Source organism: Falco rusticolus, chromosome 17 (genome assembly GCF_015220075.1).
Source record: "Falco rusticolus isolate bFalRus1 chromosome 17, bFalRus1.pri, whole genome shotgun sequence".
NCBI lineage: Eukaryota > Metazoa > Chordata > Aves > Falconiformes > Falconidae > Falco > Falco rusticolus.
Genome location: NC_051203.1, coordinates 1,663,723 through 1,691,521, shown reverse-complemented (window position 1 = coordinate 1,691,521; position 27,799 = coordinate 1,663,723). Strand labels below are relative to the sequence as shown.

Genomic DNA, 27,799 nt, shown 5'->3' with positions numbered 1-27,799 from the left:
GCCCACAAGCAAAAGCGTTTCCTTTTTCCTAATAGTTTTAATTAGACTTTAACGATTTATTGCTCATCTGCAAGGATTAATATTGCATTCATTAAAAATCATTCATATACAAAATAAACCTCTCCCTCCCAGCCCGATGCTGCCACCGCCATCCCCGGGCTCCCCCCCCTCCCCCCCCAACATGGCTTATACAGAGATGGAGCCCTTATGCCAAGGTTCGCCCCTAACGTGGGTGGGAAAGGGGGGGCCTGTGACCCCCAAGCACAGGGAAGGGGGGAACACTCTTGCTCCCTCCCTGCAGACACCCACCCGGCTCACTGAGCCAGGCATGAGTCCCCCGTGAAGTTTGAGGGATGCCGGAGGGGACCCTGCAAGACAGGTGGTCCCCGAAATCTGTGGGGACAGCAAGTGACCGTCCAGGGTGAGAAAGGGGAATAGTCAAAGGACAAGGAGGCAGAGGGGAAAAGAGGAGGGTGATCCAAGCCACGAGCATCCCCTCCCGTTTTCTTCCCATCCCCTCAAAGGAGCTCCCCGGCAGGGACCCACCCCCACGGCACTAAGGCAGCATATCCCTGGTCCATGGGATGGGGTGGCCAGAGGTGAAGGAGCAGCCCCGGTGGTCACGGGTACCACAGCATCTCCATTATCCTTGTACCGGGAAATGCTGGCAGGGCAGGCAACGGGGGTCCTCCTTCCCTCCGTGCTCTGGCCTTGGCTGGGGGAAGAAAGAGGCAATCTGGGGAAGATTAAAAAAAAAAAAAAAATGCCAAGAGAAACCTCACTGGGTTGCAAGGAACTTCCCCCATCCCGGGACAAGCTGCAAGAGATGGAAAAGAGAAACACATCACCAGCAAGGATGGGGAAGGGGATGGAGGCTGCGATGAGTGGCTGAAACGCACTGCGAGAGGGCAGGGAAGAGCTGAGACAATCCAGCTCGAGGGCCGGCACAGCAGCAGGGAGCAGAGGGCTTTGCGCAGGGGTCTGCGGTGCAGAGGGCCCAGGCTGGGGTATGGGGAAGGCTCATCTCTGCATCTGTCTCAAAACAAGTGAAACACCCCAAAAAACTAAAAAGCCAAAACCCCAGACACCCTTTAAAACCACCCCATGGTTCTAGGTGGGAGCTGGAGCCATTCAGATGCAGCAAGCGCCCGGACTCGGCAGGCAGCCGCATCCCTGACACTTCCCCCCCTGCTTTAAAACATCTCTTTTAAGGATCAAAAAGGAAAAGAGGAAAAAACAAATAAACAAAAAAAAAATGTTTTTAACTCAATTAAGGTGCGGTTTGACTAAAAAAAAAAACAACAACCCAAAATCAAAAAAAAAAAAAACAAACCAAACCTAGGAGAGATGAGGATAATGCTGGGTAAGCGACCCCCATCCGAATTCAGATTAGCACCCTGAAACAGTGAACTCCCCCGTAACCCAGCCGGCCACCAAACCTGGGCCAGCAACCACCAAACCTGGGCCACCTCAGCGCAGGGACCTTGGCCGGGCTTGGGGACAGTCACCCATTCGCGAGGTGGCCAGCAGGCGCCACTCTGCTCCCAAGCAGCGCTAGGAGCAGGGATCTAGCAGCTAAAACTGGGCTCTTTAAGGCAATTTAGAAGTTGCAGATAATCCACACAAAGAAAGAAACGTAAGATAAGGTAGAACAGCATCTCCGTATCTGCAGGGATCCCGGCCGAGACTAACGCAGGCTGGAAAGGTGAAAAAAAAAAAAACAAACAACCCAAAAACCAAAAACAACCCCAAAACATCGCTGCAGGAATGAACTGCCCTTGGCACATCAGGAAAGGAAAACCCTCTCCGGGAGCCAGGGTTGGGAGCCACCGGCGGCTTCAGCCACATGAAAGCAAGAAGCGAATCCCAGGTTGTCTGCCAAGATCAGACAGAGATGTGATCACATAAAAGGGTGAAACTAAGAAGAAAGAGAAAAGAAAAAAAAGTGACCTTAAAATCTGATAAATGTAAAAACAGGTTCCTTGGTTGGTTAAAAAAAAAAAAAAAAAAAGAAAAAGGTAAACCAAAATAAAAATTATCTTTAAAAATAATCTCTCTAATGTTGCCTTGTGTGGTCTGGTCCTTCATGGGTATGGTCCGTCAGTATCTAGGAGAGAAAGGAGGGGACACAGTGAGGCCATGGGTGCTTGGGGACACAGCTCCTGGGAGCCGATGCTGGCCCAGGGCAAGGGGATGCCCCCACGGCACCCACTGGGTGGGGAGAGGGCAGCCCCCAGCCCCAGCCAGCACTGACCTGTAGTAATTGGGTTTGAAAGGCCCGTTTTTGTTGAGTCCCAGGTACTTCGCCTGATCGTCCGTCAGTTCTGTCAGGTGGGCGTCAAATGAAGGCAGATGCAAGCTGGCGACATACTCGTCTGGGAAGGGGGGAAGAGGAAAAAGGGGATCAGGGGATGCGCACACACCCCCCCCCGCTGCACTGCCAGGGGCGTGATGTATGGACTCATCATATGGCATGAAAAGGGCCAGGCCACACGCTGGGTCTGGCTAGGCAGCCCTTGCCATCTGGCCCCACGGATTCACCACCACGTAAGCTGATGGCAGAGCTGAGCACAAGCCCTGGTGCTGAGCAGGGCTGGATGTGCACCAAAAGGCACAAAGGTTGCACGAACAGCTTTGGAGCAGGCAGGCTGCAGGATAAGGGATGCCTGCCACGCTGTAGAACGTTAAGGAAAATAAATCAAACCACCTGCACGTATTTCAAGGTTGCTTGCTGCCTCTGATGGCTTCCCTGCACTCCTCCTCTCCCTGGAAGTTTTTTCCAGACCAGGTCTGAGTTTCTCCTGACACACAAAACTGCAGGGCAGGGGGGTAAGTGAGCCTGGGCTCCCTTCACTCACCCATCTTCTTCGGCAGCAGGTACACGTCCTGTTTGTAGCGGCCCTCGGGAGCGTTGTAAAGCTCAATCAGAGCCAGAGCCTGCAGAGAGCACAGGGGACAGCCCGCGGACGGTCAGGGACGGCCACCAGCTGGGCAGCACTGAGCACCCACCACAGCACCAAGCTCTTGGCAGCAGACAGACGGGTTTGGGAGCCTGAGGGAGGGGGCAACCATTCCCAAAATGTCTTGAGGAAAGCCTTCCACCTAAGGGTACATCCCTCTCCGGGTCTTTGTAATCCCTCCACCACCAGGGGAGGACCAGAGAGATCGGATGCCACCCAGCTTTTTGCACCATCTGGGCTTAATGCCCCAGGGAAAACCAGAACACAAGGATGGAGGAGACGGGAGCAGATCCAATTCCCTTAAACCATACGGCTGCTGCGTCACACGGAAACGAAGGGACTGCTCGTTTTAAACTGGCGTCATTACTCCAAAAAAACCACGGCCACTCCTTCAGCAGCAAGCAAATTGCATCTCCCCCAAGTGCCGCTTCACACAGCTGAGAGCCAGGTCCAAAACACATCCCTGGCAGTTCGGACCCACAAGCATGAAGCCAAGGAAATTTCCCACCATTAGCATGGCTGCCCTCCCCCACCATCGCCATCCCCAGCCATCAGTCCCCTCCACCTTTCCAGCCCAGCGGGTTTCCTGCATTGCTCCCTGACCGAGGCTGCTGCTCGCACAGCCAGCACCGACCGCAGATCTCAGAGCGGAGCCAAATTTAATCACCATTTTCTTTGGAAAGGCAGAGTCATGACAAACAGTGACAAGCCGCGTCCATCCAGCTGAGCCAGCGCTGATGCTGGGGAGCATTTTAACCACTGACCTCCGCATCCCCAAAATTCACCCCGGGGTTTTTTTGTGCTGTTGAAATCAGAGTCCAGAGACAAAACAAACTCCTGCTTTGAGGTTAGCTTAAAGCCGTGCTAGGGGAGCTCTCCAGTGGCTTACAGCACAGCAGGAGCTCTGCCATGAAGCCTGGCTCATTTAAAAGCTCTCTCCCAGCTGTAAGCAAACCAGTAAGTTCCTGCCACCATTAACTCATCCCAACAGAGAGGTGGTGGCTACAGTATCTCTAGCACTGGTGCCATCCCAAGGACCCGTCCAACTGCATGTTCCCAGCTTCTTCCAAACCACCCCCACCCCAAGGCTCATGCAAAGCCCCGGAGCATCCTCCACCCCTCACGCCCCACCCCGAAGCCTACGGACCTGAGTGGTGGCCGTGATGGAGAGAACGAAGGTGGGAACCGTGGAACAGCTCAGGTTAAGAAGTCGGCCCTAGGAGACAGCAGGAGGAGTTGGCAGAGAGCTGAATTTGCCACCAAACCAAACTGAATCTTGAGATAGGATTCACCTCTACCCCCTCTGGGGCAGAGGGCAACCCCAGCACAGTGATTCAAGAGCCACCTACACGATCAGAGCATTCAAACTCTGCCTCATTTTCCACCCTAACCCTTAGCTTTAAGGCAGGGAAATTTTGTGGTCCCTAGAAAGAGCCAGTCCCTCCTACTGCCAGAAGAGCTCAAGTGCGAAGAGAGCACACCCAGCCAGTTTGCTGCATGGGAAAACCTGCCAAAGCCAGGAGCAGATGGCGTTTGGCTGATAGGGATGGCTCCCAGCTCGGAAGAATGGAGCCAGATGGCACCTCTGTGGCTGCATGTGGTACACGGTACCTCCCTCGCCTCAAGAAAACGAAAAAAAAAAATAAGAAAAAAGAAAAAAAAAAAATCAAGAAACCCTTTCTTGAGCTCTGATCCTCCTCCTAGCACCCTTCCACCTGGTTAAATCTCTGTTACAAACTCTGGCACGCAGTGATAGCGGCCCAAAGCACTGTCGCGGCACAGCTCTCGGCGCACCTCGGCCAGCAGCACCACCCGCTTCCCATCCGGCCAGATGACATGGTCCACTTGGGAGCGGACCCGCTCCCAGGTCAGCTCTGGGGTCCGGAGACTGGTCTGCAAGAGCAGGAGGAAGAGGCTGGAGTCAGCATGGGAGGACAGGGGGGTGGACACAGCCATCGAGGCCGCAGGCAGACTCACCACATCGATCTCCGTGTTGGAGTGGCCCATGTTGCACACGATGCAGCTGTTCTTCATCCGATCCAGGTGTTCCCTGGTCACAACATTCTTGTTTCCTGCAGGCAGAGAGGGCACAGATGAATCCAAGGCAGTGCAAATATAACCCTCCAATTCCTCCTTCCCTGCGCTCGAGTCACAGCAGCTCAGCTTGGGGCAACATCAGATCAACTTTCCACAAGGATGAGAGCCCACCTGGCTGTGACGGCAGAGAAACACACGGGATGAACACTGATCTTTGGTCCCATGAACCAACCAGGCTCTAGGAGACCCCAAAATACCCTTAGGACACACACCTCTGATCACAGAATGAGCCTGGACAGGACCTCTGGAGATCAGCTAGTCCAACCCCCTGTGCTAAAGCAGGTTCACCTAGATCAGGTTGCGCAGGATTGCGTCCAGGCGGGTTTTGAATGTCTCCAGAGGAGACTCCACGACATCTCTTGGCAGCCTGTTCCAGCGCTCTGTCACCCTCAGAGGAAGGTTTTACCTCATATTCAGGTGGAGCTCCCTGTGCTGCAGTTTGTGCCCGTTGCCCCTGTCCCTGGGCACCACTGAAAAGAGCCTGGCCCCGTCCTCCTGACACTGGCCCTTAAGCTCTTTGTAGACGTCGATAAGATCCCTCTCAGTCTTCTCCAGGCTGAACAGCCCCAGCTCTCGCAGCCTGTCCTCACAAGGGAGATGCTCCAGCCCCCTCATCGGCTTTGTAGCCTCTGCTGGCCCCTCTCCAGCAGTTCCCAGCTCCTCCTGAACCGGGGAGCCCAGCACTGGACCCAGCACTGCAGATGTGCCTCCCCAGGGCAGAGCAGAGGGGGGAAGGATCCCCTCCCTCCACCTGCTGGCCACGCTCCTCCTCATGCACCCCAGGGTCCCACTGGCCCCTTGGCCACCAGGGCACAGTGCTGGCCCATGGGCAAGTTGCTGTGCACCAGCACTACCCAGGTCCTTCCCCGCAGCGCTGCCTCCAGCGGGTCAGCCCCAGCCCTTACTGGTGCATGTGGTGGCTCCCCCCCAGGTGCAGGACCCTACACTTGCCATGGTTGAACTTCATCGGGTTCCTCTCTGCCCAACTCCACCGCCTGTCCAGGCATCACTGAACGGCAGCACGGGCTCCTAGTGACTCAGCCACTCCTCCCAGCCCTGTATCATCAGCAAACTTGCTGAGGGTGCACTCTGTCCCTTCATCCAGGTCACTGACGAGGAAACTGAACAGGACTGATGTCCCAACTTATTCACTGATGAATGACTAAGTTGAACAGGTGATGTCCCTCCTCCCAGGGGCTGAGGACTGTGGCCAAACAACAGACTAGGGGGGCAGGAGGAAAAGTTCTTGCCAGAGCACAGCTATTGCTCTTGTAAAACCAGCAGCACATGGCAGCAAAGCGTCCTCCATCCCCAGCTCCCCCAGAGCCCTTGAGACCCCCGCTTTGGAATGACTGCTCCTTCTCAGCCTGCTCCAAGGCTCACCCACGACCTTCTCCATCCCTACCTGTGCAGGTGATGACGACATCCACCTGACGGATTACTTCGCTCAGCTTCACCACCCGAAATCCATCCATGCTGGCAAAAAAGGGAGAGAGGGACCACGATGAGGAGGAGAAGCCTGTTCCCTCTGCCCCAGGCCAGGAGGGCTCTCAGCGCTGTATTGCTGCAGCAGCTCCGAACTGCTCACGCAGCAGCCAGGCTATCCTTCCACACCCCCAGGGACGCCAGATGCACGAGGAAGGGCTGTGCAAAAGATGTGGCGTCAAACCTGCTCTCACAAATGCTGGAGGAGCCAGGGGAACATGCGGAGCATAAAGCTAGCCCTGCATGAACCCTCCAGCAGCCTTCCCAAGGCAGCTGGGGCAAGTGTCTACTGCTTGGTACCCCACCAGCCCTGAAAGCTGCCCCAGCCCTTCCCCATCACACCCCAACCAGATGTCTATTCTCAGACATGAGCCACACAGATCCTCCTGCCTCTGTTTCAGCCCCCGTCAGGGTTTGAAGGAGGCCAGAAGCAGATGAAGAGATGCTCACAAGCAGCATGTAACATCTTACCAAGCTTGGAGAGCGCAGATGGGGTCAATCTCCGTGACGTACACAATTGCTCCCAGGGCTTTCAGAGCAGCGCAGCACCCCTTGCCGACCTGCCAAAGCAAAGCGTCTGTGTGAAGGTGAACACTGGGCACGCCAAGTGCTATAACCCCTTCCCTAGAACAGCCCAAGCGCATCCCGGACTGGGAGATGCTCGTCCCAGCCATTTGCCTGATGCCAGGAGCAGCTCAGCAACATAAATAGCCAGTGGCACTTCTGCTGCAAGCCCAACTCCCCCTCCAAGGCCACCAGGCCTCCAGCAGGGCCACCAGCTGGCAGCAGCTCTCCAAAACCAACATGCTCGCAGCCTGCACAGCCCCCAGCATTGAAGGAGCCCTTCTGAGCTCTCCTCCAAGAGGAGATTAAAGCCAGCCTGGATAAGCACGCACTTCCCCCACCTGCCTTTGAGCCAAGTGTTTCTGTGGCATTCAGAGCTGCCCTGCACTGATCAGGGGACAGATCCTCCATCCCATACCCCCCACATAAGCATGGGGGAGAGCAGAGCTCCTCTAACAGCATCTCTGGCTATCCTCACCATAAAAATAAACTGAAGTCTGGCTTTCCACGCCACTTACCCACACTAACACCTGGCTAAGCTGTACCCATGCTCAGCCCCATTTTCTGAGCAGCAAGATGCTGCCAGGCAAGAAACATCTCCAGAGACACCTTCACTTATCGCTCAGCTCTGACCTCAGGTCTACAGAAAACAGCCAGGCAGGGCAAACTGGGACTCCAGCCCACATCCAAAGGGGAAACCAGTGAAGGTGGAAGGATTCCCTTGTTTTGAAGGAGTCCAGTAAAACTCAGGACAGGCCTCGGAGACTACAACTCCCAGCATGGCTCATTGCTGGAGAATCAGAATCAGATGCCACCCTGGAGCGCCTGGGCAAGAGCCAGGGCAGCCTCTCGGTCGAGCAGAGCTGGGCTCCACTGGCGTCTAAATAAATCAGTAAGTGTGCTCCTGCCGGGAAGCGAGCACTTGCAGCTACTGCCAGGCCCTTCGCAGCGCGGGAAGATAAACACCCACGCAGACAGTGCACAGATGGAGGGAAGGTGTCAACTCCCAGCTCCATGCTCTTCCAGGGCAGAATCATTTACAAGTTTGTGACACGATTCCTCTCTGCCAGAACATTATCCCCCAGCGAGATGCAGCCTGCCCCTCCACCTCCTCTGTCACAGGCTCAGTGACAGCCGCGCTGGATGCTGAACTCTGTCCAGGGACAGCAGATGGGAGCACCCATGGGTAGTTAAAATTCAAGGCCAGCGCTCCCAGCAACTGTTGTATTTGCAGCCCAGCTAATCTGCGGGCAGACTGGGAAATCTGATGCTTGTTCTCCAGCCTCCCAGCAGGTTCCAGCAAGATTTCCCTGCTAATTGCTCACCAGGTTTGATCTGCTCCTATATCAAGGGCAAGTGGTCTTTGCACAGGGAAGAAGCAGGATGCTGAGCTCAGGGGGAGGCTGACTCACAGCTCCACCGACTGCCGCTTATGAAACTCACCTCCCCATAACCACAAACCACCACTTGCTTCCCTCCAAACATCACATCCGTGGTCCTCTTCAGGCTGGGGGACAGAGAGAGACCTGTGTTGGGATTAGTCAAGCGCACACCGCTGATGGCACAGGGCAGTGCTCTGCTGTAAGAGCCCCCCCAAAACCAGGTCCTGCAAGCACACAGCAAGGGCAAAGCAGCAAAGAGCCCAACCTCTGCTCAAGAGGAGCTGGAGCCAAATCCACTGGTGTGAGAGTGAAAGTGGGGATGGGAAGAAGGGTTGGACTCACCCGTCGAGGATGGATTCCCGGCAGCAATATAGGTTATCAAATTTCTGTTTGGTGACAGAATCGTTCACGTTCATGGCTGGGACACACAGCTTCCCGGCCTTGGAGAGCTGGTACAGCCTGCAAGAGGACAAGCAGGTCAGAGCAGAGAATGGCAACTCAATAAAGGATGTCCAGATCAGCCTTCCCAAACTTCCCACCTGTGCACACCGGTCACGCTCTCCTCCACAATTCCTCGGATCTTCTTGAATACGTTGGGGTATTTCTTATAAACCCAATGGGTCAGGTCCCCACCGTCATCCAGGATCTAGAGAACAGGCAAGGAAAAACATAGAGCAGTCAGGCCTTCCACTGGGAAAAGCACTCACTGGGAACAGGATGGGGGGAAAGAAAAAAAAAAAAAAAAAAAAAAGAGAGATGGAGAGCATCTTCAGGCACTAATGGAAGGCTGTTTGGGCAGAGGCCTGGGGGCCAGGACTCCTGGGTTCCCCTAGTTGCCAGCAACTTGGGGTCTCCTCCAAAAGATAGAGGATTTCTTACCCCCTGCGTGGAGCTGATGGATCCTAACAAGGTTTTCTGCCCCCGCTATTGCTCTGCAGCCTGGAAACGTGACCACAGGCAGTACTAACTAAACAGGCTGAGATCAGAAGGACGCCACAACATTCATGCCCTGAAAGCAAAGAGTTGAGAGGAAAGGCTGCAGGAGCTGTCACGGCCCACTGACGCATGCTGTTGCTTCATTAGTGATCACGGACCATGCATCAAGGCAGTGAGAGGTGTCATGTGCTTTCAGCCAGGGAAAGGCCCCCCGCAGAGAGCCCTCCTGCTCTGTGGGAGAGGGTGGATGGGATCTGTGTCAAGAGAGGAGCTGTTGGGGCAGCTCCCAGAGGGGTGACCCTGGGCAGAAAGAGGTCTTGTAGTTTCTCAGCTTGCTGGCAGCTCCAGCAGAAGATGGTACATCCCAGTGGCACGGGAGCAACTCAGGACATCGTCTCTGCAGCTCCTACAACCCTCACGGCTGCCCCCAACCCAGCTCCGGCTGCCATTCTCCAGGATCCCCACTTTAACAGAGGCTCAGAGGCTTTTGCAAAGCCAGCAGGTGCCCAGGCAGCCCACGGGCTCCCAGGGACAGCCCCAGAGAGGGGTGAGGAGCACCCAGTGACCACTCCAGAGGAACAGGAAGGGCTGGAAGAAGGCTCATTACCATGTTGGCCTGCCAGCCATCTACGTTAACACAGCGGTCAATGCACCACCAGAAGTCATCCTCTGACTCCCCCTTCCAGGCGAACACGGCAACACCTAGAAGAAGAGGAGCATCCTTGGCATCTGCTGAGCTGGGCAGAGCTCCCTCCTGCTTGGCCAACTCAGGAAACCGCGGACAGGAGGGCCAAAGGGCCACACAGAGATCAAACCGCGGCCCACAGCAGGATTAGACCTGTTCATCCCTCCCTAAAAGATACTTGCTCCAAACCATCCCCCAGCGACAAGGCTGCAGAGCCAGGAGGGGCTGGAAGGGCACTGCATCCCTAGGCGCAGCTGTACTCACCAGCTTCTGCCAAGGCAGCCGCCACTTCATTCTGGGTGGAATAGATGTTACAGGCAGACCAGCGGCACTGTGCTCCCAGCGCACACAGCGTCTCGATCAGCACCTGCGAGAGAGCAGGGTGAGCGGCAGGCCCGGGGGAGCGGTGATGGGCACACGGCGCAGGGCCCCGGGCACAGCCTCGTGCAACAGGCAGACAGGAACAGAGCGGCTCCAGCAAACGTTGCCCTGGGGAAATGCAGGCAGCAGAACTTTTCCAAAATGTTTCCAGAAAAGTGGAGGTGCTGCCTCTGATACCCCAAGGCTGGGAAGCTAAGGGACTTTCCTCCCCAGGGAACAACCAGTCCCTTCCACCCCAGACACCCCAAAGAAGCAGCCACTCACCGCAGTCTGCGCTGTGATGTGGGTACAGCCCACGATTTTAGCTCCAGCCAAAGGCTTCTCCCCTTGAGCTCGTTTCCTGAGTGAAATCAGAGCAGACATGTCTGCAAAAGGAAGAGAAGGGGGTTAACGATGGCTTAGTGCAGAGAGGCCCCCCTCTGCCAGAGCTGCTGTCCCTTCTGGGGTCTCACAGGCTACATCCAGCCACACAGGTTTTGCTATAGTCATTACACAGCTGGGGAGAAAACTCCTCATCCCTGGCCTGGCAGGTCTGTCCAAAATGGAACCAAAACACCAGTGTCATTTGTCACTTGATCATGTAACGAGAGAGGTCTGGGTCAGGCGCTGCCCAAAGGCAGTTAAGAACAGTCACCAGCCCTGCAGCAGAACAGCATCAAGGAGAAGCACCTACAGAAGATGAAAACAGTGCTGCCACATCCCAGGAGAGCGGCTCTAAACGTGCCTGGATGATCTTTCTATTCCACAGCTTTGGCAGCATGTGTCTCAAAGCAGCCCAAAAGCAAAGTTACCCAATCACCCCACTGGAAACGGTAACTCAGCTTCCCGCAAGCCCCAGGGGACGGGCTTGGGACTGTCAGTTTTCATGTCTCTGTAGGTGTTGTCTTTGCCCACTGATTGCAAAATGTCTTTGCCCATTGAGGTTTCTCATGCAAAGCCACCAGAACATTAAACCCTGCAAAAGTTCTGCTGCTGTCAGAAAACAGATGCCACACATTTTTAACGTCTGCCGTCACATCTAGCTCTTCCCCACATAATCTGCTGATTTGCTGGGGGAAAGGACAGTGTGTCCAAGGCTGTAGCATGAGTTGCGGGAATGACCATGGCTCAGCTCCTGGACTCCAGCAAGCACAGCACCCAGCTGCAAGCCCCACGAACTCCATGCTTCACTTTTACCTTGTTCAGCGATCTCGATCTCCCGGCGCCCAAACTCTGCCTGCTTGATGTTCTTCACACAGAAATTGCTGCTGCCTTTGGAGTTGGTTTGTTGTTTCTCTCGGGGAGACACCTCATCATCAGAGCTGTCTGTGTAGGAGGCAGCTAAAGCCAGGAGAGGAATGCATGTTACCCCAGGTCTGAGGAGGCCAGGCACCTCAGGTTTCTGCTGCATTTCACTTCCCAGCTTTCATACACACACACACACTCACGGCTCAAACTACAAATCTCCTAAGGAAAACCAACGTCCAGAAGGAATTCTGCACACTTGTTCTCTAGAGATAACTGGGTTATCAACTGGTAATCAATGCCTGAGCTTCAGGAACCCCCAGAATTATCCCCTCCACGTCTGAGTACAACACAGCAGTATGGAGCATCCTGAGATGCTGCACGAGCAGCACACTCACAGTGGCACCAGCGCTGGACTTGGGGGAGGACCACGCACGGACGAGGAGCCTGGGACCTACCAGAGCTGTAGCTGTCGGTGGAAGACTGCGAGATGGAGCGGGACAGGGACCGACGGCCCGTCTTGGTTGGGAACTTGGTGAACTCCTGCATGTCATCTGCAAACTGGATTTGCTGAGAAGTGCAAAGGAAGAGAAGTGCTAAATCAATAGGTGCTCCTTACGGCACGGCATCTTTCCAGGCTATACGGGCCTGCGGCTTCCTTCAGTCTACCCTGACTGTTGTAATCTCAGAAACGGCCATCATCAAATGAATCAAGGAATAGATCTGTGGCTACAGATGCCAAAAAATGAAACCCCCTCCTCTGCCTGATCATCTCTGTCACCAGAAGGGTAAGGCAGACTTAACACCTGAAAATAAAAAGAGCACCCAGCGAGGCCTGAAACATCCCCCTTAACCCATCTCAGCTCCCTGACGCTTCTCCAAGAAAGTCAGGCTGCTTGTACAACACAAACACTGGGCAGCCCTCCGGACAAACCCTGCGCAGAGACCCTGCCCCAACCGGTCCCGATGGATTTCTGCCCCAAAACTGCAGCAGCGAGAAAGCTGGGGTGGTCCCAGCACAAACTCAGATCCCTGGGGCTTCCAGGCTCTTCCCCAAGAACAGAGCATCCCGCAGGTTAAAAACACGGCGCATCCTTCCAAAATCGACACTAAAAGCAGGGGGAAGAAAACTCAGCAAGAGAGAACATTTCAACAAAAAGTAGTTGACATTGCATTGGCTTTCAGTCTCCTCTGTATTACAGATGTTTCCATTGTAAGAGAAGCCCTAAAACAGCCACCCCTCCTTCCTCTCTCAGCCAGAGGCAACTCAAGGCTCCAGCACCTACCACTGGCTCATCAAATTCAAGTGCGGTGGGCCAAAAGTAGGGGAAAAAGAGCCCCAAACTGCTCAGCTGCTGCACTCATCCTGTGTGACCACCCAGCAAAGAGCCTTATTGCTGCTTCTGCAGGAGAAAGATGACAAAGATAAAAGGGAATTAGGAAAAGCGCCAGCAAATCCAGCCTGATGCCCCCCTCCCCAGCACACTGCCATGTGGGAGACCCTGACAAAGAGCCCCAGCACAGCTCTTCCCTCTGATCACGTCACTGCAGGATTTAATTTTGCCACTTAACAGGGATGAGACGTCATCGCAGGGAGTGGGATTAACAAAGCATCCCCACAGACCCAGGAGACCTCTAGAAGAGTCCTGAAGAAATCAAGATGATGGAAAGAGACAGGCCACAGTGGCCTTGAGGAGGGGTTTTCCATGCCACAACCATCCTAAAAGCTCCCTGAAAGCTTTGATGCAGCAAACAGCTTTCAAGAGGAGAAGAATGAAACTATTTAGTTGAGATGATCCATCTCAGAAAGGAGGAATCTCCTCAGTCTGGAGCGTCTGCAGCACTAGCAGAGCTATTGGGGCTGTAAAATGGAGCTATGGCTCCTGGAGAAACCCAGCTGACGGGCCAAAAGCAGCACTGGCATTCTGCTCGGGAAGAACAGGGACACGAGAGCCACTGCTCAGTCCAAGGCAGGACACGTGGGGGGGGTGGTGGTGACTCCAGCATCCCCTCCAGGAATGGGGCTAGCACCAGATCAAGTCCATCACCACACCCAGGCAAGCACCCCATGCATTTTTGTGGGTGCTGCTGCTAAAAGGATTTTAGCCAGCTCCTCTGTACTGGCTAAGTTACAGTCTGGTATCTGCTTCCCAGAGCAGGCTTCCCAGCAGACACCTGTGCAATTCTGACGCAAATTGCATGAATTTGCATTAGTGGAAGGAATGAAAATGCTAAATGGAGTTTGCAAGTTTGGTTTTGCGAGTGTTTTAGGTCATTTGCTGCAGAGGGAAGAACTATACGACGTCATAACCCATGGCACCACCGGGAGAGCTGGTACCAAGCGATAAAAGAGGCGCAGAAGCACTTCTAGCCATCAACAGCAGGCACGTAGCAGCAGTGTCTTTGGGGTGCAGGGCTGGAGCTGGCAGGCACAGCGGTTTCCCAACCAAGGAATTGTATTGCTGGAATTTGTTCAAGGTCTGTGGCTTGGATCAATCTTTGCTAGACAGCCTGGGAAAGGCTTGTGCACCTCTGTGCTGGTGTATTGCTCATGGCCATTTCTGGGGTGGGGCGGAAATAAAAAAAAAAATGTTAAAAAAAAAATAATAATCGATCAGCAATTTCAGAACAGTAAGATTTCAACCCCTTTGCACCCAGCTCTTCCTTTGGCAACTCATCAAACCAGAGGGTATAAACACGCCCCATAAAACAGCTGCTGGCATTAAAACAGCTTAAAGTGTTAGCTGAGGAATTTTCTCCATCTCAGGGAAAGGTTTCCAGGGAAGAGGTGAATCCACGAGGGAAAAAGCAGATAACCCAGGCTTCGCTGCTCCGGCCCAGGGTGCAGGTGGGTGTCTGTCTGGCTTACAGCAGCCAGAACACCGGAGCCCCAGGCCAGGGCACTTCCCTGCAGTGAAATGTGCTGCCTGGATGGTCTCACGCAGCAAATTTTGGGATGCAAAGGGAAGGAGAGGGTGAGGATGGAGGGCTGCTGCGCTCCCCAGCTCCACACCATCAAGACAACCAAGATCTACTGAACACCTTCAACCTCATCAGCAGACCAGCCACGGGTGTTGAGCCAGCTCCTGGGTACAGTCTCACTTCTAAGGAGAAACAGCAGGTCTAGAAATAGAGGGTTTGAACCCAAGGGGAAAAAGAATCACTGCTAAAGAAACCAAGTGCTGAATTAACTACAGTAATCCCTGCCGTGGCTTTACCAGAGCTCATCTGAACTCCACAGCTTAGCAAAATCTGCCCTGTCTAAAATTATCATCAAACATTGCAAGCAGCTTCCGAGTTGAACGCGCCATTCGCACATCAAACCCCCTCCTAGCCCAGCAAATTAACGCGGCATCCGGCAACCAGCCGAGAGGAAGATGAGGGAGGACGGCGGGTGCTGCCACCAGGCAAAGCGACCCAAGCGACTGGCGACGCGTGTGACCGTCGGCTGCGTTACCTTCCACGTGCCGGGCTCTCTAGCTGCATTAAGGCAACAGAGAAAATCTCGTAATCCCTCGGCTTGGCATGGGAATTTGAATGAATGCATCCCCCGCCAGGGGCTGCAGATGACCGAAGCCAGTCTGGCTGCGGCGAGGGGGGACGGGGATGGGGACCGTCCAGCTGCAGAAAGCACGATCACGAATCGCATCCCAAACTTCATCCTGCTGGATGGAAGCAGCTTTTCCAACCGGGTGGAGCACAAGGGTTTGAGAGCAAGGAAAATATTTTTTCATCCCAGCAATTCATGACCAAGGAGGCAAAACAACACAGCACCTCTATCTCTGCACAGAAACAGAGCCGGGGTGGCTTCCAGCGTCACCATCCCCTTACAGGACAGGATGGGGCCAGGGTCCTGGGTAGACCCCTGTGCCAAACCAACAGCTCCTTGCTCATATCACAGGGGGGTTTGGGAGATGTCCTGATCTGACATCTCCAGCCAAGTTTTTGCAAAACAACACTGAACGCTGCCTGCTCCCAGTCACACCTGCCAAGCCAGAAAGAAGCACATTTTTCTCCCCTTGTGAAATCTGGCACGTCCGTGCCCATTCCTACACGGATCCAACACTTTCCAACGACGGCCGCTGAGGTGCCAGGGACCCCTGGGTCCTCCCAAGGCAAACACCAGCCACTTTCTTTGGCTGCACTGCCCAGCACATCCCAAAACCACCATGAAGCTAAACAGTCCGCTTCAAGGAGCTTCTCCCTGTTAGAAGGTACCTGCCCACACATGGGCACAGCGGCTGGGGAACCCCGAACCCAGCAGCACACACAGCCTCTTTTGTTTAAATTATTGCCACATAGAAAGAGCAAACAGATCCCAGATCCGGACTGCTACCATCGAAACGAACCGGCAGCTCGTGACTGCTGGGTGTGCCATCCTCAATGGTTTATCCTGCATTTTTCCCCAGCGTTCCAGCTCGAGCACAGCTTTTTTGAGCTTAGCGAGTAAGAGAAGTTACACACACCCGATTCTGAGCTGCAGAGGACTTTGTAAATCCAGCCGGATTTACTTCAAGCACAGATGAGCTAGGCACAGTCCCTCTCACAAAAGACAACCCCACTTCTTATTTGAAAACTCTTTCTGTTCCTGAACGGCTGCAGAGAGGATGCTCAAGCTCCTTCACCACGCTACAGCCCCGATCGCATCCTCTTCGGCCTCGGGGGACGGCAGCGGAGCAGGTTGCGGAAGGAGGATGAAGAGGTTTTGGAAAGCATCCACCAACTCACAGCCATCCCCAGGGCCGCATGCTGACCCGGTTCACTGAGGTGCAGGCTCCACAGGGGAAAGGACACGTGCCAGGGAGCAGCTTCAGGCTCCCATCTTACCAATACCACGTTTGCCTTAGCAAGTCCTTTTTTTTAATTATTATTTTTCATTAAGGACAATGCAAGTGATGGCACACCCACAACAGCTTAAAAAAAAAAAAAAAAAATGCCCTTACAGCCGCTTCTGTCCTGGACTAAGTGGTGGGGTGGGTACAAAAGCAGGCTCTGCACATCACCCAAGACAAGAAGGAAGCAGCGAACCACCTAAAACCCTCCAGCCTCCTAAATTCCCTCCACCACCATCCATGGACGTGATGATGCAGCAGCAAGAAACAGCAAAATCAGAGCAGAACATGTTCTCACCCCACCACAACCACCTGGAATGCGAGAAAGTCTCTTTAATCCACTTCTGCCCTCCCAGGGGAAAGCCTGGAAGGATCCAGGGTCCTGAGACCTTTCCTTTGACTGCAGAAAGCAGCAGAGATCAGGACTATTCAGGGCAGCCAGTTCCCCTTATTTAATCTCCTCTCCCAAACAAAAACCCTCTGGCAGAGGCTGGGAGGGCACTGCTGGTTACCCACGCTGCTAAGGCAGCCCTGACGTGCCCTGTCTTTTAAGTTCATCGTTTCTTTGTCATGCCCAGAAATTCAACCAGACTTTCTTTACAGCTTTACAACTGCTTTACAGCTCGGATCAGCACTCATCCTGCTCGCCAGCCCCACTCACACATGAGACATGATCAGCGGCTTGCACCAAGGCTGAGTTTTGCAGACCTGAAGATGATGGGCACTTTCACACACCCAGGCTTCGAACGCCGAGGATTTGTTATCTGCAGAAGGATCGTTTCCTCCCAGGGAGCTGCAACCACCTTCTCAGGAGGAGCTGTGTCCTGCCAGGCTGATGAGTTTGGGCATTTCTAAAGGACAACTTGTTTTAATCCACTTATTTGCAGAAGTGAGCCAGCACCTTCAGTCAATGCAGCAGCGAGGGGAGGAAAGAAGCGGCCCAGAGGCTGAGGTCTCCAGCCATGCATCAGCAGGGGGAGGGGAGATAACCAGCATGAAGCTTTTTTTTTTTTTTTCTATTCTAGGTCAAAAAGAAGAGAGTAGTAGCAGGTTTGCTTGTGTCACCTCCTCAGAGAAGGGATAGCACTCTTCCAGGCTCTGCTTCTGCAACCACTTGGGTCCCACAGGGGACCCCATGCTTCCCAACCAGGAGAAATGAGCCCTCCCCAAAGCCATCCACAGCCTCCCACCGCACGTGCCTCCCTTGGGACGAGGGGCTGAAGCCCCCCCAAGCCCACTCGCTGCAGGTTCCCAGTGTCTCTCCCCTGCACTGGCCCCGGGGCTGGTGGCCATCCTGCCACGGCCGGGGGAATGGCCAGCGTGGCCATGCCAGGGTGCTTGGTTTGTTTAGAGGACTTGGCTGTCACTGTCCTCAGACCCCTTCTGCCCCACTTCCAGGCTGGGAGAGCCAAGCCCCTGCTCCCACAGGACAGCATCTAGACACAGAGCAGGGAACCCACCGTAGTCCTCAGCCCTCCAGGACACAGCTCCTGCTCCACAACCCAAAAGGACACATGTATTTTTGGGGTGGAAATGGGCAAGGCGGACACAAATGTTCTTAAGGTTCCCCTCCTGTGAGGTAGCCAGCCCTGAAGGGGTATTTCTGGACCACAGCATCCCGTAAGGATTGAAGGAAAGGAAAAATCAGGTACTTGGAGCAGAGGGATGGGGACATCAGGATCAGTAAGGCTCCCACCCTGACCACTCATCATCCTCACCCCCAAATCACTAGCAAGGGGAAGTTTCTGAGGTGGATTCAGCTACGCAGTTCATAAACCACCCCATTTTACCAGCTCCGAGCTCCGGCCAAGTGAGCCAACACACACCTTGGTGACAAGCGGCTGCGTGAATTCACACGAGGCTGCAACCAAACTCATAGGACAACCAGACTCCCAATCCAAACCAGTTCAGCAGCAAGAGATACCCCAGCCAGAGCACAAGGCCAGGCATAGGCAGTGGGGGGGGGGGGGGGGGGCGTGTGTGTGGTGGTGGTGCATTAGCAGTGCCCATGGCTCCAGCCCCACCATGCCACAGGAATGCTGGAGGAGCAGGCTGGCAGGCGGGTGCTCAGCAGGCATCTTCTGTTCCTCCACATCCACTGGCAGAGCACCAAGGGCCCTGGGGAGAGCTAGAGGTGGCACAGCCCCAGCTGGAGATGTTGTACGGAAGAACACGACCCACTTCTGCTGCCGGTGTGGCCTTTGCAACAGGAGGGCTTTCACCTGATGGTTCCCCCAACCCAAACCTTCAGAAGAAACCTCAAAGTGCTTTGCTTGGACAACATAGCTGGGAAGAGCTGCCCGAGGGTGCTGTTTTTTGTGGATGGAAGCACGATCAGTGCTGAATTCTGTGCAACTTGGCTCTGTACCTCTAGCCCCCAGAGGGTTCACAGGGCAGGTTTTTCTTCCCGGAGAGGCAGAGACCTGGCTGGCACTCTCCCCGCCAACTCCCTGAGCAGGAACTGCAGCCAGATCTCTGCCTGGAAACCTTTACACCATTCTTGACAAGGAAATAAACGGCACTGAGGTCCTGGCAAAGTAAACCGGCCAAGCCCTGATACCAGCCTCCATCCTTCACCGGCAGAGAAGGGCTGGTTGGGTAAAACACTGGGAAGGAAAAAAAGCCCCAAAGTTTCCATGAGTACAAGAGGGGAATGAAGTACATTCACACGAACCCCAAAGCTTGGCAGAGAAGAAGAAACACCAGTAAGAAAATGGACCCATTATGAAGGTTAATAGGCTGGAAACCACTGCAAGGTTTCGGTCATCATGGGAATCACTGTAAATGCTAGTTAAAGGAAAAATAAACAGAAAGCGGGATTAAATAAAATAAATGTGATTTCGAGTGCCCAGCTGTTAAACAGTAACTGGGAATAACTACTGCCTTATAAACACCTTGAGGTCAAAGGTGCACTGCCTCCAGCAAAAGCAGAGGGAAAGCTCCCCACCAGCAGATAACGCATCTCGTCCTTAGACTGCAGGAATCTCGTCCTTAGACTGCAGGAATCGAAGCAAAGGCTTGCTCCCGGCTGTCATGCAGAGGGATATCTTCCTCACAGCAGGAACAGCAGCAGTCCGGTATCTGGGATCCTTAAGGACAGTGAGCTCCCACCACGTTGCGCAGGTCAACCCTACAAGCCCAGCGCAGCTACCCAGGCGTGCAAACATCGCTTCCCGCAGCGCAAAAAGCAATCGGTTTAAAGACATCCCAGACTTCTCACCTATGGGTGGACCTGCAGCACCCAGCCAGCTGTGCGCCTCTGGCACACCAAGTGTTTGGGCAATAGGATAATTGGTATTAATTGGAGTTACCTTGCTGGGAGCATTGCATGGACAGGACTGTGGGTTAAATACTCGCGGGGCAGCCCAAGGACTAACGGCCTGGCTGGTTGCTTTGGAGCTGGAAGCCAATAGAAATGTGTTTGTGTGCAATAGCTGATAAGGAATCATCTTCCATTAGCATTGATTTTTAAATTAGAAAACTCCTCTACAGCCACAGCTGCACAATCCACCTGCCTCCTTTTCTCCCCCAGAACTGGCTTGCAGAATCACAGCATTTCAAGACCCCTTTTGGTCTTTCAAGAGGCCAATATAGCAAACACCACCGGGACAAGGCTCCAGCTACACTCAGCAGACCCTCCATCCACCCCTATGCCACGGCTCTAAGGGAAAAATGCCTGGCAGGATCAGCATTGAAACAGGAGCAGCCTGTTTGCAATACCTCCCAGAGAGTCAGGGAAACCAGCCACACAGTCAGAAAAATCACCAGAACACCCACCCCATACCCCTTGCTTGCCCTGGCTGACCCCCAAAAGCCCCTCGCAGCGCTATTTCCACAAGTGTATCACCTAGAGCTGCTCATTTCTCATTTACCAACGCACTATTTTCAGCCCTGGGAAAGACTTTGATTTTGATGCACCCGCTTAGAGGCAAGGCCGGAGAGGAACCCCAGGCTTCAGCTTAGGCTCTTCACTGCTCAGGATTCAGAGGAATCGTCACCAGGATGGAGAAACATCACCGGCCCAGACACCGACTCCTCGCGTCAGAGCAAAACCGACCCCATCCTGCAAACAGGGTTGATTCAATTAAGCTCCTTCCTTTCAAGTGGGGCAGGAAGGGTAACAAGCGACATCCTTGCGGGGATGGCGAGCTCAGAGAATATTTGGAGAAGGGGTTGGTTAACATAGGGAGACACAGGCTACGCTGCCTGCAAGAGGCTGATGGCTCCAAGGTCAACAGGGATTGGCCAGATGTTCTCACTCCAAAACATGCCCAGGTTGGATGCAAGCCTCGCCCCCACGGTGCAAGAATGTGCAATACAGAATGTGCAATACTCGGAGCTCCCTACAGGAAGTGAAAGGAGGAGACAGAAAACAGCAGACACAGGTTGAACCTCACCCCAGGCCATCTGGAAGGAGAAAACCAAAACATGTCTTTTTCAGCAAGGCAAAGCCCTGAGGAACCTCCTTTTCCAGGCTGCCTACCTTCTCCCTCCCCGCAGAAGGCTGGAAGGAGCTATTCCCTAGGCCCACGCCTTGCAGATAAACCAAAATCCCACAACCCCCACCCAAATCACGGCTCCTGAATTAAGAAGGCTCCGCCGCCAGGCACGAACGGGTCCTGCCAGCGAACTCCAGGTCCGCGGGAGGCAGCCAAGGGGAAGCCGAACCCACCTCAGAGGACCGCGGGAGCCTCACCCGAATTACAATGCAGCCTGTTTGACAAGCTGGAACATCATGTCCTCGGCCACCTAAGTTCTTTGGCTGTCACCAACCTGAAGTAAACAGATTCTGCAGCAGCAATAAGCTCGTTACCAAGGCCACCGTATTGATCCCAAAGTGTAATTAAAATTCACAGTTCAAGCAGCCCAATGCAACAGGGCAACTGGGGCAGCCTCCTCAAGGCATGAATAGCCCCAGCTTCCGCATCCCACTTTCTCAGAGGCAGGGAGCCCACAGGGTGAGATCAGCTGCTGGAAAAAAAAAAAAAAAACAACCAACCACCCCAAGTGGCAGCTTTCTCTCTGGACCATCAGCCAAGCTGCCGCAGAGCGCCCATTCCCCGCCGAGGGTTACCCACGCTGGGAAGCGTGAGGAGATGATGCTTATCCCACGCTTAGAGGGGTACGGAGCAGACCAGGTTCAGGCACTGCTGAGGGTGGCCAAGTCCCCAGGGCTTTGATGGGGGGCTCCAGCATACCCTGCTGAGACGGTAACAAGATGCTCCTCCTTGGTGGGACCCCCCGACCTTCCTACAGCAGCCCCCAGCCCTGCATTGACCCAACCCACAGTCTCATTGAGAAAGAGCAGGGTCACGCTCTGCAGAAGCGTTAGCACAAGGTCCTTTGCACCCACGGCTCCACGGGGCCAGCAGCAGGCCCTGGGACAGTCACCTCAAACGTCACCACCATCTGCTGAGTGAAGGTGAGTCAGAGTCCCCAGATAAGCAGCCCTGATCAAAAGGCTCAGCAGGAAACGCAACAAACCCTCTGCAAACGTGAACAGCGCCTTCAGGAAACTCCTGATGATAAAAAGACACAGCCAGGCATAAGCAAATCTCTTCACCTGAGTGCTGCTCCGAGCAGGCAAATCCCACACCTTCCCCGGCTCTAACATCTGGGACGAGGCACCCACCAGCTCCTCGGAGGAACAGCACGGACAGGATCCTCACCTGCAAAATCCCCGCATCAAGCCAGTGGGTTATCCGAAAGGATCAACTCCAACCTGACCTTGAAGAGCTGGTTTCCAGAGGAAAAAAATCCCGGCCCCAACCTCTAGTAGGGAACACAGGAACAGGCTCCGACATTTGCATGGGCTGGAAAGCACGGTGAAAACTGTTCAGGCCCCAAAGCAAGTATTGTGGTAGGCTGGTCCCTAGCAGGAGATAATCTCACATTTTGGGAAAGGCCAAAAGAAAACACTGTGCTTCTGCCGCCAGCACACTTCCCACGCTCCAGACCTGGCTGCTCATATGGGAAGGAGGCTCCCACCAAGCACAGCAGGGCTCGCAGGAGAGCCAGCGCTGCTCAGATGGGTGGTCCCCACGCCCCCACCATCAAAAGATGATAAGAGATGCTTCTGAAGACTGGGGAGAACGAATATCCAGCTCTTCTACCGCCTCCAAAGGCCAGACCTTGGAGTGGAAACCCAGCCTACCTCACGGGACTGCAGGTGGTGGAAAACAGGAGCAAAAGCCAAATGCCCTGGCACACCGCTTTGAAGATGGCTTGCATCCCTCAGACCCCGAAGATCTCCTTTCTTCCTCCTCTCCAGTTTAATAACTCAATTAAGCATCTTCTGGCCTTGCAGTAATGCTGGGTCACAAGGATGAAGCTTCCCCTCTGGACAGCAATGAGACCCTCCAAAAAACCAAAGTGATGAGAAGAACCCAGGACTGACTTATAACAGAAATAATTACGATTTTATCACTTTAATATAGCACCACCAGTGACCTGTTGGCTTCCAGCACCCAGTAAATCATCTCTGTTAAGAACACCCTCATGGTTTGCTCTCAGCACAGGTCAGGGTATGACCAGCTCAGCCTGTGACTGTCTAACCACAGCAGCGTGTTCGCTTATTGGGGTTCTCCTGCACCCCAAGGAAGGCCAGACCCATCCCAGGTGATCCACACAGAGTAGCATGAGCCATTCAGCTCACCCCAGCCCAAGCATCTCATTATAAGAAGGAAAAACTGCAGCGAGAGCAAGAAAGCAAAAGCATGGAGGATCTGGGCAAGGAAGCAAAGACGGTCGAGTGTACGTTTGGCCAAACCACCGGGAGAGGAGGTGGTGGCTGCTGCCCTGGACAAGCACACAAAGGCACAGAAGAATTTACGAGCAGCCAGTCTAAAGGATGAAATTAAAGAAAGGAAAATCAAGTGACTCCGGCAGCTCTGTCAGTACAATGACAGTCTCGTCCCCCTGACAGAGTGAAGTGGAAGGTTGTTTATTAGCACCCGGCCTGGCAGAGCTGCAGGGACCCGAGATGACTCCGGACTGAGAAAAATGGGGCAGAAAAGCCGGCCCTGGGAAGGGGCTGTGCGCAGGGCAGGGAAGCAGCCGGCTGCAGCAAGGTCAGACACCGCTCAGGCAGCAGCAGAGCGGCTCCGCAGGCAACTGCAAAAAGCAGCAGCAGGAACGATGCTCTGGAGGAGACATCCAGCCCTCCCCAGGAGACGCAGCTCCCCACGGGCTCCATCCCCCTCTCCCCATCCTTCCCCTGGCTCCCACCTCCTGCCACCCCCGTGCCAGCCAGCACGCAGCTCCGGCTCGCTACCACTGCAAAGCTGCAGCACTGTGCATTAGCATTTGCCGCCGCACAGCCTCAGCGGGACTCCTCCAGTGCCAGCATCCGCAGGGGCACAGCACCAACCCAAACACACCAGCCACAGGCTCGTCAGCTTCTCGGGGCGCAGAGGTGCCATGTAGCTCACCTCCCCAAAAGCAAACTCGAGGCTTTAGCCCATTTCACACTCCAGGCACGCTGCATGAGTAAGCAGATCTGTCTGCAGAGCATCCGTCTGTCTGTCTGTCCGCCGGCAGCCAGGTGGGAAGGAGCCCACCAGACAGCAACCCTCCCCCCCTCCACCCGAGACAAGGCCACCACAGGGATCAGGTGAAGTGACAGACAGGAATAACACTTGTCGAGCCCCCCTGCTTTGCCACAAGCACAGGCCCACGTCCTTCCCAGCTGAGGGCACCCACGGTTCAGTTGGGGGTTTAAGGCTCCGCCAACTGGCTGACGCAGATTCGGAAAGCAACTGCCGTCAAGGGCACCCACGGTCCCCAGGGAGGCAGGAGAGCAGATGCCCAGACGCAGCAGTGATGGCACACAAGGATCTGGAAGAGCACAACCTGCCCTTGAGCTCTGCCATCATCCCCACACCCGTATTCACTTAACCCAGACAAGCCGCAAGCTTCTGTTTCAAATCCTCCCCAGCAACATCAAGGCACGCAGGAGAAAGCAGAAAGCTCAGCGCTGCTCACCTCTGCCTTTAAACCACTCCCCACCAAAGAACCGCCTAGCTCTGACCAAAGCTGGTGTTATTTTGCTGACAGACCAATTTCCCATAAACTGCAGTGAAAAAGGAGCTCTGGCAGAGCCAGGCAACCCCAGCTTTTGGGGAGAAACCACCCCATTTCTGCAGAAACGCTACAGCTCCATTCACCTCAACTGCATCGGCTCCTACTTAAATCCGGGGTTGATCATATTTAATCTCTTAATCTCTTACCTCCTGCTGTTTCACTTTTTCACCTTAAACAAGTCACTGGCAAGAGAGGAAACAAGAGGTCAGCAATCCCCAGGCTGGCTGGGCAGCTCGGGCTCGCTCCGGGCACCCTCGATGCAGCCTGCCAACAGCAAGGAGGATGCCGGTGACTTCTCAGCACCCGTGGGGCTGATGTACCTCCAGCTATGTCCGAGATGCTCCCCCAGATCCCGGCTGGACGCGGGACGCTGGCAGACTCACACCGGCTCTTCCGCTGCACACTGGCACTTTCCCCAAGCACCAGCACAAGTTATAGCTCCTCTTTGGGAAGCTATTCAGCGGCAGGTCACACGGAGGAGACGGAGCCTGCACTAAGCCTGGCCACATTCCCACCCTCCCCATCTCCAATCACCTTATGCAAACTGCATCGACAAAGTTCAAGGAGCCTAAAAGCCCAGGGAGGGACCTGCTCCAGCAGCACACCACGACTTCCCCTACCTCAATGCTGGTAAATCATCTCTCTCAATCATCTTCGCTGGCCTCTGACCACGCTGAGAGCTCCAAGGGCAGTGCGCACAAAAGTCACTTCGACTTGCATTCAAACAGAAAGGTGCTTTAATGGTTTAATTGCGATCCTGCTTCGAAGGCATCTGAGCTGGGGGCACGCACCATCTTATCTCAGGAGGGCAATTCTCCCTTCCTTGTCCTTTTATCCTTCTGCCAACGCCTCTGCTATTACAGAGCTCTATCCACAGTAACTAGCCAGGCAAGGAAAATAGTGGCCTGAAGCATTTTGTTCCTTGACCTCAGCTGCATCCGTGCTCCCCAAGATCTCACTGGCTGCTGATGTTATCAGCCTTAAATGTCGTGTCTCGCTCTGGGCACCTTTAATATCATCACCCAGCCAGGAAAGGCTGCAGCAGCCGCCGAGTCTGACCGTGCTCCTCACGCTGGGCAACAAGCCTGTGTGTACAGCAGCTAATTCAAGGTGATACAAAATTCCATACCCCCAAGACACGCGCAAACTTTGCCTCTGAGGATGCCGGATCGATTACCCTCTACACACATTGCATTTCTTTTCATGACGCATATTTTGACTCTATAGGATACTTCAGGATTAGTAGTTTGCTCTCCCCTCTCAGCTCAGCCAGCTGCAGCCTTGCACTGTTCGCTCCCCAGCTTTGAGAAAGACGCCGGTAATGAAAAGGTAAAAACAATCCGCAAGTTTGAGCTGCGCAGAGCCACTGCTGGAAGAGACAGATCGCAGCTCCGCATTCCTCTGCTCCTTCCTCCAGGCTATGCATGTCCACAGCCCAGCTAAACAGGGTTGGGACACAGGGAGAGCCTCCAGAGCCCTGCTCCCCAGCAGCAGCCATGAGGCTGGGCGAGGAGAGATGCCTCCAAACAGCCACCTGACGGCAGCCCCGCCAGGAGGGTCGGACGCTCCCCTAACCCCACCACCGGCCAGAACAGGCAAGAGAGACGTTCCTCCAGAGAAGGAGGACATTGGCCTTTTGCTGCAACTGCTTTGCTTTTGCTTCCAGCAGGGAGGCAGGTGGCTGCAGCCCCAGGGGGAACACGATGATCAGCACAGCAGGGACCTCTGGCCGCAGCCCCGGAGCACAAAATCCGCCTCACAAAATCTGCCTCGCTGGCAGGACAGGGACTTCAGCAGCACCTTACCAAGCCCGGCAGGTCTGCACCGAGGCAGAAGCACACGTCTCCATGCGCTCATCTATCTAAAAGCTGGTTACCCGAGTTAGTGGAGGTCCTGCACCCTGTCACAGCGGCGTGGCCAGCGCTCGCCCACCCACAGTGCCATCTGTATGCCCCGTAAAGGTTACACAAGCACCGCGGGCAGCAGGGAGCGGCACCCAGAGATCTCAGGAGCTCCTGTGAGAAGGCCTTCAAGGATGAAAGGGTAAAGAGGTGACTCAGGAGAGCTCAGCGCCAAGGGGCTGCTCCAGCAGCCTCCTCCCCCCGCCCAAAGGTGCTCCCACCCACATCTCCAACAGACCCCTTGCCCCAAAAAGAGTTCAACGCTCCAAATTTCCTCGTGCTGCCCTTCAGAGTGACCTACAGCAGGGTCTCCAGATCACTGCCGCTAGCTCGTCCTATTTAACGGGTCCCCCTCCTCTGTCCCCACTGCAAAGTGCTGTCACCTCCACACACACGGCACTCCCACGGCCCTGACACACAGGGCCCCCAAACCCACTCCCCCAGTCGTACCTGCCTGTCCCCCTGCCCGGGGTCCCCCTGGCACCCCTATGCCACAGCCAAGACCCCCCTCTTCCCCCCAACCTCCTCCTGCCCAGAGGGGGCCCTGGCCCCCCAGGGCTGAGCCCCTGCCCTGCCCATAGCAGCCCCCCCTCATCCCCAGCTAGGCCGGGGCTGTACCCCAGTGCAGACCCTCTCCCCCAGTACCCAGTGTCCCCCTGTCCCACCCCAAACTGGGCCAGCATCCCCTGCCGGCCACCTCTGCCCCAACGCTGGGTACCAGCCGCCCCCAGCCCGGGCCAGCCCCCCCACCGGTACCAGCCCCCTCCAAGCCCGGTACCGATTTCCCACCCCTCCCCCTCACAGGCACCCCCAAACCGGCCCAGGTCTGCTTCCCCAGCACCCCCCACCCCAGGGGGCTGCTCCCTCGGAAGCAGGCCGGGCCTCCCCTCAAACCAGGGGCTGCTCCCCTCCCCAACCGGGCCAGGCCCTCCCCTCCGAACCGGGAGCTGCTTCCCTCGCGCTGGGCCGGCTCCCGCCGGTACCGGTACCTTCTTGGGGGCCTTGGTGACGGTGGCCATGAAGGAGTACTTCTCAGCGTCCTCCACCTCCTTGGCCTGCTTCACCTCGTCGCCGCCGGCGGGCTCCGGCACCGACATCCTGAGGCGGCGGCGGCGGGGCGGGCCGCCCGCGGCACCGGGCGGGGCGGGGCACGGCGGGAAGGCAGGAGCGCCCCGGTTCGGCTCGGCCTCGCCCGGCTCGGCTGGGCCCAGCCGGACCCGCGGCGGAGGCTCCGGTGCCGCCGGCTCGCAGCGCGCTGCGGCGGGGACTG

The 27,799-nt window shown here is 55.1% G+C and overlaps 1 protein-coding gene across 2 annotated transcripts; it reads right to left on the bottom strand.

Annotated features, from left to right (window-relative positions):
* Positions 1-17: 17 nt before the first annotated feature.
* Positions 18-27,799, bottom strand: AHCYL1 (adenosylhomocysteinase like 1). Of its 2 annotated transcripts, XM_037410475.1 has the most exons (18): positions 27,519-27,612; positions 26,505-26,655; positions 12,173-12,284; positions 11,667-11,810; positions 10,755-10,855; positions 10,374-10,476; positions 10,032-10,126; positions 9,028-9,134; positions 8,831-8,947; positions 8,550-8,613; positions 7,014-7,102; positions 6,463-6,533; positions 4,938-5,032; positions 4,755-4,853; positions 4,108-4,176; positions 2,859-2,937; positions 2,255-2,375; positions 18-2,107 (listed from the first exon to the last, which is right to left on the bottom strand). In XM_037410475.1, exons 3-18 carry the CDS (start codon positions 12,261-12,263, stop codon positions 2,101-2,103), a joined length of 1,452 nt encoding a protein of 483 aa, XP_037266372.1. In that variant the 5' UTR covers positions 12,264-12,284; positions 26,505-26,655; positions 27,519-27,612; the 3' UTR covers positions 18-2,100. The 2 variants fall into 2 exon arrangements, with proteins under 2 accessions (XP_037266372.1, XP_037266371.1); XM_037410474.1 differs by lacking the exon at positions 26,505-26,655 and having other exon boundaries at positions 27,519-27,799.

Excerpts from the sequence above, each read along its gene's own strand:
- AHCYL1 (XM_037410474.1), bottom strand. The coding sequence starts at position 27,626 with ATGTCGGTGCCGGAGCCCGCCGGCGGCGACGAGGTGAAGCAGGCCAAG. Across the intron at positions 10,477-10,754 it reads ACATCACAGCGCAGACTGCG|GTGCTGATCGAGACGCTGTG; the intron begins GTGAGTGGCTGC and ends GCTCTCTCGCAG. Across the intron at positions 10,127-10,373 it reads GGCTGCCTTGGCAGAAGCTG|GTGTTGCCGTGTTCGCCTGG; the intron begins GTGAGTACAGCT and ends CTCTTCTTCTAG.